The sequence below is a fragment of the Gopherus flavomarginatus genome, chromosome 5, assembly GCF_025201925.1.
Source record: "Gopherus flavomarginatus isolate rGopFla2 chromosome 5, rGopFla2.mat.asm, whole genome shotgun sequence".
Taxonomy (NCBI): Eukaryota; Metazoa; Chordata; order Testudines; family Testudinidae; genus Gopherus; species Gopherus flavomarginatus.
In genome coordinates, this window is record NC_066621.1 from 50,625,039 (window position 1) to 50,640,977 (window position 15,939).

At 44.0% G+C, this 15,939-nt stretch overlaps 1 protein-coding gene across 7 annotated transcripts in view; it reads left to right on the forward strand.

Moving 5' to 3' along the window:
• MRPL23 (mitochondrial ribosomal protein L23) overlaps positions 1-15,939 on the forward strand; it is a 94,082-nt gene that overhangs the window by 9,887 nt on the left and 68,256 nt on the right. For 3 of the 7 annotated variants that reach the window (XM_050953772.1, XM_050953775.1, XM_050953774.1), the window contains exon 5: positions 6,187-6,530. The exons of the other annotated variants lie outside the window; for them this stretch is intronic. In XM_050953772.1, the coding sequence (XP_050809729.1) occupies positions 6,187-6,351 (165 nt within the window). In that variant the 3' untranslated portion in view covers positions 6,352-6,530. Of the gene's footprint in view, positions 1-6,186; positions 6,531-15,939 lie in introns of those variants that run through there. 7 annotated transcript variants of the gene reach the window in all.

Genomic DNA, 15,939 nt, shown 5'->3' on the forward strand with positions numbered 1-15,939 from the left:
TAAAATCGTGGTGGAATTCTTCGAGGGCTTCTTTTCCATGGGTCCAGATGATGAAGATGTCATCAATGTAGCACAAGTAGAGTAGGGGCATTAGGGGACGAGAGCTAAGGAAGCATTCTAAGTCAGCCATAAAAATATTGGCATACTGTGGGGCCATGCGGGTTTCTATAGCAGTGCCACTGACTTGAAGGTATATTTTGTCCCCAAATGTGAAATAATTGTGAGTGAGGACAAAGTCACAAAGTTCAGCCACCAGGTTTGCCGTGATATTATCTGGAATACTATTCCTGATGGCTTGTAATCCATCTTTGTGTGGAATGTTGATGAGGAGGGTTCTACATCCATATTGACCAGGATGGTGTTTTCTGGAAGATCACCAATGGATTGTAGTTTCCTCAGGAAGTCAGTGGTGTCTCGAAGATAGCTGGGAGTGCTGGTAGCGTAGGGCCTGAGGAGGGAGTCCACATAGCCAGACAATCCCGCTGTTAGGGTGCCAATGCTTGAGATGATTGGGCTTCCAGAATTTCCAGGTTTATGGATCTTTGGTAGCAAATAGAATACCTTTGATTGGGGTTCTAGGCATGTGTCTGTACAGATCTGTTCCTGTGCTTTTTCAGGGAGTTTCTTGAGCAGATGGTGTAGTTTCTTTTGGTAATCATCAGTGGGATCAGAGGATAATGGCCTGTAGAATGTGGCGTTTAAAAGCTGCCTAGCAGCCTCTTGTTCGTATTCCAACTTATTCATGATGATGACAGCACCTCCTTTGTCAGCCTTTTTATTATGATGTCAGAGTTGTTCTTGAGGCTGTTGATGGCGTTGTGTTCAGCATGGCTAGTGTGACTTCCTTCGCTAGCAAGTCTCTGGTTACCTGGATGAAATCAGGTTCATTTTAAAGAGACTAGTCATGCTGCACTCACTTCTTTGGAGAACATCAGTCTCTACAGCACTTGCACATACTAATGTACTGAAAGTGTTTTGAAGATGAACAGTATGTTATTAAGAATCATATACAACGTATCAGTTCAGTCTCTCTTAAATTCTATTTCTTGGGAATTTGAAATGGTTTTCTTTTTCCTCAGGCTCTAATAAGTTGCCAAATAAGTCGTCAGTCCAGTTGTTACTGTTCTCCCATTAAAAATGACCTTAAATCGTCAAAGCTGTGGTCAAAAATGTCTGGAGTCACTCTAGACCCTTGTTCCTTCTCTTTTCTTCCCACCATCCAGAGGAGTGGGGAAGGCTTTATGTTAGAGTCATAGTCCTTAGTATGGAATTCTGCCTTTTAAGCTATTTTATTTTTCATAAAAGCCAAGTTATTTATCTTTGCAAAGAAGCTACTGCAAATGTGGTTTAGCTTTTTTCTCTGCTTTCATAAAAAATTAACTGGCAAATGCTAGCTCTGATGAAGGTATGGATGCCATAAAAAGTCAGTGAGAGACTTTATGGCCATGTCGATGCTGGGGAAGCCAGTGCTATCACTAGTTCTACCAAGCAAGTGGAGCAGAAGTGTAGACAAGGCTCTGGAATCCAGATCTGTTTTTACCTCCATTTTACTTAAACCTGCTTAGAGAAAGTCTAATGAAAATGGTAATAAAAAGAAGAGCAATCTTGTCTACATTGGGCTAACACCTGTTCACCTGTACAAGGGATGGCACCAGTGGGAATTTTTTTGTAAATATTCCTACATATGTTTTGGCTACAGTGCCTTATAAGCCTGTATTTAGCAGTCCACATGTCACTTTAAAAATGCTCCCATCCAAAGATGACAGCAGTTTGTAGGGTTCTCTCTGTATTTGAGGAATTTTGGAGAAAGTAAGATTCCTCATATGCTGCTATGTTACAGAAAGGATTTTAAAGTTACGTGTCCTATTCTCCTTGGCTCTACTCTTTATTTTAATACCAGATATTATTATAAGACACAAGGAGAGTCATGCAAATATATTAGGTTATAAAACTGAGCTGCCTTTGCTGCTGGCCCATGTCCCACACTATAGGAATCCAGCATATTTTAGATGATATTATAAACATCACTCTATCCTAATTCTGAAGGACAGTAGTAAGCGTCTTAATTATCCAAATAATCAAAAGAGCTTTCAGCTGTTTGCAAACTCAACATTTGTTACATCATTCCTATAGAACAGTTTCTGTGCTGTCCTTTCATTCCTAAATTTGTGAAATAAATGGAAGGTCAAAGCACATATAACTAGCTTGTACTGGACAAGCCTATTAGCTGGATATTTCTGGCATGATGCTCGGCTGTGAAAAGGTTAACAATGTGAACACTTAACTTTAAAGGCCTAATTATGATCACTTAACAGCCCATTAAGCTGAATGGAGACAATTTGTACCTCTTGGTGTGATATTTCTCTCTGAAGACAACCTTTATTTCCACCCTGAAACCGATCTTCCTAACCAGAAGAGCTAGAAATGTAAACTAAAAATAGACTTAGCACTTATTATAGCATTTTCATCTTCAAAGCTTTTAACAGCATTTCATGAATTAATCCTTACAATAGCTATTATGTAAATGAATTTTATACTAGGGTAAACTGAAACAGAAGGAACAATGAGGAGTCCTTGTGGCACCTTAGAGACTAACAAATTTGTTTGGGCATAAGCTTTTGTGGGCTAGAAACCACTTCATCAGATGCATGGAGTGGAAAATACAGGAGCAGGTATAAATAGATGAAAGCATGGGGATTGCTTTACCAAGTGTGACATCAGTCTAATGAGGTAAATCAATTAACAGCAGGATATGAAGGGAGGAAAAATACCTTTTGAAGTGGTAAGAGAGTGGCCCATTACAGATAGTTGACAAGAAGGTGTGAGTAACAGGAGGGAGAAATTCATATTGGGGAAATTAGGTTTAGGTTTTGTAATGACCCAATCACTCCCAGTCTTTATTCAGGCCTAATCTGATAGTATCCAGTTTGCAAATTAATTCCAGTTCTCCAGTGTGAAGCTGCAGTCTGTTTTTGAAGTTTTTTTTGGTTGTTGAAGAAGGATTAGATTTGGGAAGTTAATTGCTTCCTTTTTTTAATGTAAACAATGGACCATGCACCTATCTTGCATATACATTTATAATTTGTAGAAAACAATAACGTCTGTGGGAAGACCCTGAATCCTTGCAATACATAGCTTTTTAGCACAAAGTTTTACTATCCCAACAACAATAAAATATATTTTTAAAGCCCCCTTCATTCAGTGATCTCAAAGCATTTTTTAGACATAAAATCTCACCGCATCATTGTGAGTTGTGCCTTATCTTCAATATACAAAAGGAGCAATTTGGGGCCCAGTGTGGTTAAATAGCTTACAGAAGGTCACACAGCAAACCATTGTGAGCACTAGGAACAGAACGCCAGAAACATGCCTTCCAGTTGCATGTTGTAACAGTCAACATTCCATCGCATGGAAAGTTAGAAGTGAAGTTGTGGTCCTATTGAAGTCAATGGTAATTTTGCTTTTGACTTTAGGTAGGCCAGGATTTTTCTTATGAATCTTTTTATCATATGTGTGCCAGTTGTTTACTGCATTACTTTAAAAATGGTAAACTTGTATATTTTATTTACAAACAATACACCTAATGCCTTAGGTATACTGAATTTAAATATGTCTGAATGTACACTCTGCCCTTTACATAAACGGATGCCTCCTGATATATTTTAAGTTTTGAAAAAACCCAGAAATATGCTTTTGAAAACTAGCTACAATAGCTATTTTTCATGCAGCTTGCATCACTCCAGAGTCTTACAGTGCAGTATTACAGCATAGTATTGTTACTTAAGATTTATAAACCTTCAGTTCCAGAGTGTAATGTTTTGGCTGTTTGAAATTGTGTCTGGCTGCCAGCCAATCAGAATTTCTTTACAAAACAAGAGCTGGAAAGAGCCAACTTGTCTACCCTGATTTTTATTTATTCAGAAGCTCCAGATACAGATAGACTTAATCTGCTCAGTATTTTACTTTCACCAGCCTTGAAATGGGAACTCTGAGCACTTTGATAAATGGATGAAAGGTTTGTCTGGTTCCACTGTATCCTCTGTGCATAACTCTGTATTCTCTTTTTGCAGTGCTTAGTGAATCACAATGGATGTCACTAGTACACTGCAGGGACTATTTCCCTTCATTCTCCAGTAATGAAAGCATATCGATATTGGAAACATATCAAAATGGCTGTGCTGCATCAGGAGATCACTCCTTTCCATGTTGTTACCAGTAAAACTTGTGCTTGGGTCTTGCTTACATGTTGGCTTGAATTGTTTTCAAATCAGTTCAGCTGAAATGGTTTAATCCCTAGTGTGAATGAGGCTTTAGGGCTGACCTAGTCTGTGTCAGGGGATTTCGCTACAACATGATTGTCCTTTGTTTTCATTAAAGCATATTAATATTGTGCAGTATAGACAGGACCTTAGCCACATGCCTGAAGTCTGCTAAAGTCTCGAACAGCCTTGGGCTGTAAGAGTGCTCACAGCTGGTCCAGTCTGTGCATTTTCTAAGGGAATGGTGTAGCAGCTTTCGTGGTACTTACAGCAAAGGAGCTTCAATACTCCATGGTTTGAACACTGTTTAGGAGTACTGATGAGGCCCAATTCTGTACCATTAAATGGAGCTGTGCTTTAATTGTCGTAGGACACTGTGCTGTACCCAGTACCCTGGTTGTTTTGTAGTGTAGATACACTTCCTGGGGTTCCTAAGAGGCTATGCTACAGAAACAACCTGGGAATCGCATTGCACTAGGTGAACTTGTTGTAGGTTCAAGCATGGATAAGCTCAACTGGGGCAAGTTGCAACTTCCTTGTCTACACTTGGGGTTTAGACCATCTCTCACCTGTAAATTGTCATGCAGTGTATAAGGCTAAAAAAAAACAATACAAGGACAAATGTGTCAAGTGACATGGTTACTGTTCTCAGATCCAGTTGCATCACATTTTCAGTTCTAAAATGAAGTGTAGATGGGAACACAACAGTGTTCTGGAAGCAGAGCTGAGCCTTGTTCTGATGCCAGCCTGGGTATGAAATGTGATTAAGCTCCCATCTGGAGCTGTGTTGTATCTGGATCTCTGATGTGTTTGTGTTTGTAGTGTAGATGGGTATTTACCCATTTTTTTAGAAATGCACTCTAATTTGCAAAACCAATTTAAGTTTATAGAGTGGCAATAAATGCATATAAAAACCTTGAGAAGTATGCATTTATTTGTCAGATAGTTTTAAAACAGTCCCAGTGTTATTTTTATAACATCTCTCTCTCTGCCATATTATTGTGTGTGTGTTTAATTATGCAGCGTTTCATATTGAAATGAATGGACAGGGCTTGCATTGTTGATTTAAAGAGGTTGTGATTGGTACAAACAATACTCAGAAATAGAGATAATGTCAATGGGATAAAACGTTGTCACAGAATAATGGTTTCCTGCTGTTAGATAAAAGCTAGAGGCCAAGTGGTGTTTATTTTCCACCCAAGCGGGAAACATTGATCCTGTGACGGTGATATACTACAACAGCTTGTCTGTTAGGCGGAATGATTGATGTAGGTTTAATCATTTTATCTTATGAAATTTGTTGGTACATTACAGTTTTTTTCCACTGTCCTGTTGTTTTACATTCTATTCTTTGTTTCAACTGGTGAGAGACCCCTTCCAACCACTATCCTGTATGACCCACCCTGTAATGACTTGCTGAAACTGAACTGTAGCACTTCTCGCTGTGAAGCTAGGCATATTAAGTATAACATTTGTATTATAAATTAACCAGCCATATACACAGACCATTAGCTAAGTGCTAAACAAAATAAATGGTCTTTACATGGTTCACTGAAGTTGGGACTCTGGCAGAACTGCTCACTGCCAGTTTCCTTGATCTTATCTTAGAAGCTAATAAAAACACCTCTCAGTTGATGCGCTGTGGTATAATATAAGAGATGGATCTCAGATAGTCATCTCCGGAGCATTCATGCCTTAAAGATAGTTGCCAACACCTGGATTTGCACATAGAAGTGAATAGGAGACCAGTGCAGAGTATGAGTTCTTGGTATGTATAGAGCCCTGTCCTGCTTGGGAGATGGAAAGTATCATTCTCCACCAGCTGAAGCTTCCAGGTGGTCTTCAGATATAGCTGTAAGTATGTACATCACAGCTACTTCAGACAAACACTGGAATGTGTATCTGACCATTTGTTCTCTCTCTCTAGGGTCAGGGACAAACCTTTCAGTTCCCAAACCTATTTCCAGAAAAAGAAAAAACCCCAGAACCTGGCTCTGTTGAAGACATCCAGAAGCAATTTATGGAGAACGAGAGACAGAGGCAGACAGCTGATCCCAGGCGAGGAGGAGTCACTGACTGGTTTGGACTTTGATGCAACAAGGCAGCTGCCTTTCTTTATGCCTCTCTGATGGATTTTAATCAGCGAACCTGCGTCTTTCTCTCCCTATGACATAGGGTTTATTTTCGAGCAGCCTATCTGTGCATAACTACGACAAAACGGCGCAAAAGAGAAATAAAAATAAAAATAAAAAGACAGCATTTCAGATCTTTCTTATAAAGGCTCCAGACCTCTTAAATACAGACTCACTGGCAGTTCTCTTTGGCTGGGCGAGTATATCACCCACCCTCTCCCACTTAAAGCCCTGCAACTTGACCTGAATCAGTAGCACTTATCTACAAGTGTCAGGTTTGAAACAGGTCAGAAAACAACCCAACCTTCTTGGGGTCAGGTCAGGCTGTCTCTGACCTTTTCCTGCCTGTGAGGTTGGCATGGTGGCAGCTGCACGCCCCACTCCTGATGGCCGTTGGCATCTTGCTGCACTCTCTGTGTGCTGCAGAGCGAGTGTGCGGACAAGGAACAGTGCCTCCTTCTCTGCCATAGTGCAGTGGTGGATGGCAGGAGTAGGGCATGCAGCCACTATTGTGCCAACCCCATGATTCAGGTTTGGGGTGAAAGATTCAGGTTTGGGTTGGAAAATGACTAAACCCTCTCAGGCTCTGGTTGGGTGGGCTTGGATCCAGTTCAGGTATAGGTTGGGCTTAAATTTAAGGGCCTAAGCAGACCTCTGCTCCCATTCGCCTTACCCACTGCCTCCTGCAGGTCATTTGAGCACCAGTATCAGGAATGTCATTGTCCAACGTTAATTGTAGTGTGCATTGAATAGATTGTATAAAGGATGAGCTGGGTGGATGCTGTACTGATGAGGGTGATATAAGATGGATTGGCTGCTCTAGCTAACCAATGGATTGGTTACCTGGGCTTCAGAGTACCAGTTTCCATCCTTGCAGGGCCACCCAGAGGATTCCGGTGGGCCTGGGGCCATTGGCGGCAGACGGCTCTGGTGGACCTCCCGCAGGCGTGCCTGCGGAGGGTCTGCTGGTCCCGCGGCTCCGGTGGAGCATCCGCAGGCACGCCTGCAGGAGATCCACAGGAGCCGCGGGACCAGCGGACCCTCCGCAGCCATGCCTGCGGGAGGTCCACCGGAGCTGTGGGACCAGCAAGCGGCAGGGGGCCCCGCGCTCGGTGAAATGTCTAGAGCCGGCCTTGTTCGGCGGTGGGGGGCCCTTCTGTTCTGGGGCCCACCGCTGAAGTGCCCTGAAGACCCGCGGTGGGGGCCCCCCGCCAGCAAATTACCGCAGAAGCGTGACCCGCCGCCGAAGTGCAGCTCGCTTTTCGGCGGTAGTTCAGCGGCGGGGGGCTCCTGCTGCGGGTCTTCAGGACACTTCGGCGGCGGGTCCCTGAACGGAAGGGCCCCCCGCCGCCGAATTACCGCTGAAGACCGGGTTGCACTTCGGCGGCAGGTCCCGCTTCGGCGGTAATGCGATGGCGGGGGGTCCTTCCTCCCCGGAGCGGAAGGACTCCCCTGCCAGCGAAGACCGGGAGCGGAAGAAGCTCCGGGGCCTGGCCCCGCAAGAGTTTTCTGGGTCCCCGAGCGAGTGAAGGACCCCGCTCCAGGGGCCCCGAAAAACTCTCGGGGCCCCTGCGGAGCCTGGGGCCTGGGGCAAATTGCCCCTCTTGCCCCTCCCCCCCCCCCCGGGCGGCCCTGCATCCTTGCCAAGTGGACTAATGCTTTGCACACAGGATACTGTGCTGTAGTGACTTTTTCTGCTTGAGGATGTAGCTGTGATCTAATTTCACTACTCCATTAATGTTTAATACATTCTGGTGGTATGGGGCTTTTAATGTTGAAGGAGGAGGCTATACAAGATGGATACACATCCATATGCACATTTATATAGCCCACAGAGACTTGCAGGAACTAGTGTATATGATTCTCCCTGAATGCTGATACATGACATAAGTAGTTGATTCTTAGGACAAGTGCACACTGGAAACTTCTGCTGGCATAACAATGTCAGATAGGAGGAGGTTTGTTTTTTTTTTTAATGAGATAGCTATTCTGATATGAGCCCTACCTAGGGAAAATGTGGTTATACTGATATAAAATGCTTTTGCCAGCATAGTTTATTTTCACTCACAGATCTGGTGTAAACTATGCCAGCAAAAGCACTTTCTTGCTGCTATAGCTGCATCTATGATAAGAGGGTCTGCCAGCAGTTATACCAGCAAAGTGTTTCTATTGTAAGGTCACTGTCTTCAGATTCTTTTATTGTCTTGTGTTCCTGCCTTTTCTCTTTGCTCTGGTAAGGACATAACCTTTCCTTCTCTCCTCTTTGCCAGGTAATGTGCTCTGCTTGTATGTCAAAAGGGGGGCTGCTTTTCAGCAGACAGAGTAACTGTACTACTGTGCCTTTGGAAAGGGATCTGTGCCTCCCTCAGTGGTCTGATTTCTCTCGGTTGGCCGCTAGACATAGAAATCTCCTCCTCTCCAGCATGTGAGGGGTCAAACTTTCAGCTCAAGTTTTCCCTGCTGTTGAGTTCTGCCACTTGAAGCCCTTGGCTGTGCAGTGAATGAACTCTCCCCTTCAAACCCTTATCCCTCTACCCAGGCACTCTCCTTTAACTGGCTCTGTCCAGACTTGCAGATTGGACAGCTAGCAAGATGTTTACAAGGAGAAAGCTGTACCCCAGAGAAGTCATCCAAATAGGATTTTATGCACTCCGTCCTGCTCATTAGCTGCCTCTCCCTCTGCATGACAGTCTGATTCCTGTGGTTTGTTCCTTACAACATGAGTGAATACCCCACCCCCTCCTTGTACAACTTCCAAGAAAGGGATTTAGAGTGCATCATGATCTGCCAGCCAATGCTTAAACAGAGAGATGCTCTTGGGGTAAGGGAAACAAGAAGGGAGGTTTTACTATCACGGAACTGCTAACAGAGCTACAGTAGTAGACATGGAAAAATACGAGCTCCATCTGAATTAGTTTTTATGCCCAGCATATGCGACAAACCTAACAGTGCCAAAGATCTCTAGTGACACCTGATACTTTGTGTAAGTCAGGAGATGGCCTACAATTTTAGAATAGAGTGGCAGAATTTCCAGTTGATTTAAAGGAGTTATGCTCAGACTAGCATAACCCCAGTCTTAGACTATAAGCTGCTTGTGGGAGGGACTGTCTTTTACTGTGTGTTTGCACAGCTCCCAGCACAATGTGGACCTGATCCTGGTGGGGGTATCCAGTTGCTACTGCAGCATGAATGCGAAATAATGCATGTGGAGTCCAGCTGATGTACTGAGCTAGGTAACTGCCTCCTCCTCGTACCATGGGCTTGGGAGAGCTGGAGCAGAACCAACCCCATGCTGCCAGCTGGCTTTGGGGAAGCCAGCTGGTGTTCTTCACTGCCTCCTTCCTCGTCACTGGTCAGCCAGCCTTAACCAAAGAGCCAAGCAGCTCTCCACTGTGAAGAGTATAGTATTGCCCTGTGAGGCAGGTATGACTCAGCTTTGGTTAAATGGGGTGGTTCTTTGTCTAGAAGAGCTAGACGTAATAGCAACAGGTACCTGGCTTAGCCATGAGACTCTAACCCTTGAGCCTTTCTGCCCTGCTCACTTCCAGGTTCTTGGAGTAGCTCACGGCAGAATAGGCCCCCAGTGCAAGTTAGAGTAGACTGAGCATGGCTTGCCTGAGGTTTAATCACTTGCACCAGCAGTGACAGCCCAGGATGAAGATATACCTCTACCCCGATATAATGCAAATTCGGATATAACGCGGTAAAGCAGCGCTCTGGAGGGGCAGGGCTGTGGGTTCCGGCGGGTCAAAGCAAGTTCGATATAACGCGGTAAGATTTTTTGGCTTCCGAGGACAGCGTTATATCGAGGTAGAGGTGTAGTATGCTGCAGTCCAGAGCACACCCTATGCAGGGGGTTTTGCTATGGTGGCCCCTTGCCACCCAGAGGTTCCCTATGTAAGAGGACTCCCCAGATGGCCATTTAAGCCAGCTTTTTGCCCCTTTTGCACTGCAGGGTTGGCACAAACAGGAAGGAATAGGGGCCAGGATCTGGTGCTACAAGTCTGTATAAAACTGACTCTTGCATATTGTAGCAGATATCCAGCGGCTAAACCCCACAAAGGAGAATTTTCCAATCCAAGTGAAGATAAAGTTAATAAAATACTGAGTGAAAATCTCACAAAAACAAATAGAACGGGGAGTACTTATGGCACCTTAGAGACTAAAAATTTATTTGGGCATAAGCTTTCGTGGGCTAAAACCCACTTCAGATGCATGGAATGGAATATGAATATATGAAGAGAACATGAAAAAATGTTTTTTTCTATTATAGCAAATGTTATTCTTGCCCCAGTTTCCATGGAACTGGCATCAGAGAGGTGGCAGATACTTTCAGCTTTCATGCTGGCAAACAGTTTATAGAAAATGACTATCAATACTGATGTTTAACATTTATCTAGGGCTTTACAAATCCTATTGCCGCCTCTGTACAGTCCAGTATCACCGCTGTTATTTTACAGATTAGAAATTAGATTCAGAGGCTTTCACAAATGCCTGGGGTGCACAGCGAGTTGGTGGCAGAACTGGGAATAGAACTCAGAACTATCTGACTCTTGGTCCCATGTTGAGGTCACAAAACCATGCTTGTCCCAGTGCTCCCCAATGCCAAGTGGTCAGCAGTGGTTTCTGGGAGGTCAGATACTGCCCTGTTGCTGGGAGGTTGACAGCTGTCCCTGATAGGCTACAAGGGCAGCAGCTGTACCTGAGAGGGCCAGTATTGACTGTAGATGTTAATAATTTCTCCATGGAGCGAACTGATTACTTGATAGAAGAGGTGTCTGGAAAAGGCAACATCATAACATTCTGGTATGACGCACAGAGCCATACTTGGCACAGAGAGCTCTGCAGCTGCCGGCCTCCCTGTCATGTAGGGGAGATGCAGAATGGTTCCTTTCACCTCTTGTCATGTACAGACCCCAGAATGGCGTAACATGTTGGAATGCAGAGTGAATGTGCGAGGGAGGAGTGTGTGTCAATTCCGTTGAGTAAGGGATTCTGTTGAGTTGCTGAGAGAGATCAGCTTCTTGTGAAAATACAAATGCAAACAATAGATCACCCTCCTGTTGCCATTTTATTTTAACCTGAATTACAAACAACCACAACCTGTAAAATAACTTCCTTAGTGATACAGCTTTAACATAGCTTTGTACTATTACCCTCCTGCTTGCTCAAAGGCTTTGTGTGAAAAGCTAATGATGGGCTGGCCCTTGGGTGAGACAGGATTACACGGTTCTCACTTGAAATGAAAAAGCGCAGCCTAGAGTAACCATTTTGGCACACTTAGAACAGAGAGAGAATTGAAATATCCCACGCAGTTCAGCCTTTGGTTCACATTCCATTATCCTGTGCTGCCTTTTTAATTTATCAAGCCATATAGTAAGGGAGATGCATTGAAGGAAAAGGCTAAGCAAAGTAATGGTGTAAGAATATTACTTTGCATTGCTGTGATCAGTCCCATCAAAGCATTTTACAGTGAATTAAGCTTTGAAAAACCCCCCATGGTGTAGGCAAGTAGTATCCCTACTTTACAGCTGAGGAAGCCAAGTCATTGAGGGAATGACTATCCTGTGGCTGGAAGCATGCCTCTCTTACTGGGTAGACATGTGCTAGCTGTGCTCAAGCTAGCACACTAAAAATAGCAGCATGGAGGTTGTGGCACAGGTGGCAGCTTGGGCTAGCTACCGAAGCTAGGACCCCGGCTTGTTCTTGGGTGGGTAGCCTGTGTTGCCACCCGGGCCACAATGTCCACACTGCTATTTTTAGCACACTAGCTCGAACAGAGCTAGTGCATGCCTGTCTGCCTGGGCTGGGAAGCTTGCTTCCAGCTGCAATATAGACATACCCGGAGAGGTTTAGTGACTTGCTTATGCAATAGGTGGCATAACTGGGCACAGAACTTGGAGCTTCTGGTTCTCAGTCCTGTGACCATAAGAACGGCTGTACCGGGTCAGACCAAAGATCCATCTAGCCCAGTATCTGTCTACTGACAGTGGCCAATGCCAGGTGCCCCAGAGGGAGTGAACCTAACAGGCAGTGATCAAGTGATCTCTCTCCTGCCATCCATCTCCATCCTCTGACAAACAGAGGCTAGGGACACCATTCCTTACCCATCCTGGCTAATAGCCATTAATGGACTTCACGACCATGAATTTATCCAGTTCTCTTTTAAACGCATTAGTCTATGCTCCCAGTGGCAGAAAAGATGATGTGTGGAACTATCTGTCCCTGAGATCTCAGTAACACAAATATTTTTGAATGAATGAAACTGAGGAAAACATTTGCTGACATTCATCCAGGATGATTGTTGCTGTTGCGGGAGCTTTGCTATTATCTGGGAGCCACATGGTCTGCCGAGGGTTTTTTTTCCCCCAGTCGTAGCTGAAGATGTAGCTATTGAGGGAAGATTGTTCTACAGACTGGAATTTCTCTATTGTCTCTTCAGCTAGGGCAGAGGAAATGCTCTCCAGTGGATAGTAAGGATTGGTACAACAGGTCTGCTTTGTAAGTGAAACAGGGCAGTGTCTATAGACATACCATAGTATTGCATTAGTGTGTGAGAGCTAAAAAAAACCTAAGGCCCTGTCCATCCTGCCTTCTCCTGAAACAGTTTTCAAAGACTGACCATAAACCGTTTTAAAATAGTTGGCTGGAAATGGTTTTGTCCCATCCACATTAACTGACTCTCCCATATTTATAGAGTTTAAGCCCTGAAGGGACTATTATGATTATCAAATCTGACTTCCTGTGTATCATGCCATAGTTTTCATCTAGTAAGTCCTACATAGAACCCAAAAACTTGTGGTGGAATGTACCTGGATCAAGCTAGGCAAACTTCCCTAAGTAGGCAGTGTTTGAGCAACTGGAAATTAAGTAAGTGGAGTAGTTCTGTCTTACTGACTTTTGAGTTGATCTTAAAGTGGCTTTGGTGTAGAACAGGGGTAGGCAACCTATGGCACGTGTGCCAAAGGCGGCACACAAGTTGTTTTTCAGCGGCACTCACACTGCCCAGGTCCTGCCTACTGGTCTGGGGGCTCTGCATTTTAGGTCAATTTTAAATGAAGCTTCTTAAACATTTTTAAAACCTTATTTACTTTACATACAACAAACATTTAGTTATATATTATGGACTTATAGAAAGAGACCTTCTAAAAGTGTTAAAATATATTACTGTCACGCGAAACCTTAAATTAGAGTGAATAAATGAAGACTCGGCACACCACTTCTGAAAGATTGCCGACCCCTGTTGTGGAAAATTGAGCATTGATATTCATTAGCAAGAGTTGGTAAACAGGAAGGATAATTTTATAAATATTTTTTCTTTAAATCCAAAGGGCTTCAGAGTAAACAGTGAGACACCTTGACTAACTGGGGCATTCCCTGTAGAATGATTTATGGCTCCTTAGACAGCATATGGCTCCTTGTATATATTATAGCTTGTCAGAATGAGTGCTGCTACACTGAAGGCTGTTATGAACTCACCCATCTTCTAGAGTTTACAAGGTATCCTATAATAATTCAATGCATTGCTTGAGAATTCGGTGTACTAGGTCTTGGCCCAAAAGCAATTGTTCTTATTGCAAAACACGACTTTGGTTACCAGTCGCTGCTCCTCCTTTTCTGCTTTTAGCTGTTCTTAAATCCTAAGAGTTCAAGGCCTGGACACTACTCCCTGGTGGGAGCTTGAGGGCCAGATTAAAATGTCTTAAGGCCTGGATGCAGCCCCTAGGCTGTAGTTTGCCCACCCCTGGTGTAGACACTTCCATAGTTAGGTTGATGTGAGCTGCCTTGTGTCAACCGTACTCTGTAGTGTAGACCAGATCTAAAGACACTCCATCTAATTAGTTCATCAAAGAGAAAGTTAAGAGGGGTTTTGATCACAGTCTGTATGTACCTATGTGGGGAGGAGATTTCTGATAGCTGAGCGTTCTTTCATCTAGCAGAGACGTAGTAAGAGCCAGTGGCCGGAAGTTGAAGCTAGACTAATTCAGACTAGAAGTAACCTGTGTAGAGTAGGCAAGTATTATTCCCACTTTACAGCTGAGGGATTCTGATGGGGAGAGGGACAGACACATTCCAGACCTGTGATCCTGTGCCTAGACGTTAGAGTTGGGAATGACCTATTTGGTCATATAATTAATCTCCACAAGTTGAGAGGGACTGCTTCTGCCTATGCTCAGGCACATGTGTACACATGGCAAGCCCAGCGAATGGTGTGGAGGACTGGTCATTGTACCCAGTGACTCTAAACATCCTGTTTATCCCTGCAACAGGGAACAGTCGATTGAAAGATAAATACCATCAAATTCTGCGAGGAACAACATTCTCCCTCACTCCAAACTGGGCAAACAACCCTGAAAACAAAGAAAAATAAACATGTTGATGGAGACATGTGTATTTACACATAGTGCCTGTACTTGGGGGTGGGGGCGGTGGGAGCATGTGTGTGCATGCACCCATGTGGTGGTTGGGGAGAGGGTGTTCAGAGTATAGTCAGGCTGCCAAAAAGCTTTTCACAGGGTCACCCTCAGGGCATGACTCTTTTTTATTGAAAAATAGACCTGAAAAACCCCCGAATTGGCAGCAAGATCTTTTTTCTTCCCCCTCCATTTGTTTGTTGTTCATTTGTCACTACACAGGAGGTCTGTTTACTTTGTTAGAGGGAACGAGGGATGCAGGAGACACTGCTTTGCATGCAAAGCCTTTATGGAAGGGGCTCGGAGAAAAGGAAGTTACCAACTTCCCAGTTCCTTTGGAATGGAGCTAAAAAATTCTGGGGGGGCTCTTTCTTTTGCTTGTTTGCTAAATATGTACTGAGCCTGAGTCTGGTCTGTTTATGCAGACAGAACTGCCATTGGCTTCATGGACTGGCCTGGGCCCACTGTCATTGCTCATGCATGCCATTTTCTGTAAAGCTGGTGTGAAAAGCTTAAGAATGGTGAGGCCTGGAAGCAGAGTTAAAGAACAGCTGCACCAGATTGCAGTTTTTTCCTGCTTGTGGGATCTTCCTGGTTTGCTTTCAACCCACATGTCCAGGCTACTACCTCTCCCTATCCCCCCAACACGGGCCCTGAAGCTACAGGTGAATTCACCTTTCCCTTCACCAATCAGCTCTTCACAAAAAGAAGCTAAATTCAGCATGTTGTTCCAATGATTAAAGCAAGGGACTAGGGGGCTGTATTCCTGCCTGCCACTGCCTTACTCTGTGACTTTTTTTGAGTTATGTAACTGCTTCGTGGCTCAGTTTCCCTATCTGAGGTCAGTACTACATACCGACCTCACAACGGGGCTGGGTGGCTTGATGTTTGCAAAGCAGTTTAAGATCATCTGACAAAAGGTGCTGTGGAGATGCAAAGTAGTAGTAGTAGTTTTGGTCAGCTTGGAAGTCTCAGATGGTTGTGTTAAACCAGTGGTTCTCAAACTTTGTATTGGTGACCCCTTTTGAACACCATGCCTCAGAGTGTGACCCTCCCCCTTAGAAATTAAAAACACATTTTTGATATTTAACACTGTTAAATACTAAATTTAAACTCTATTGCTTAAAATGAATT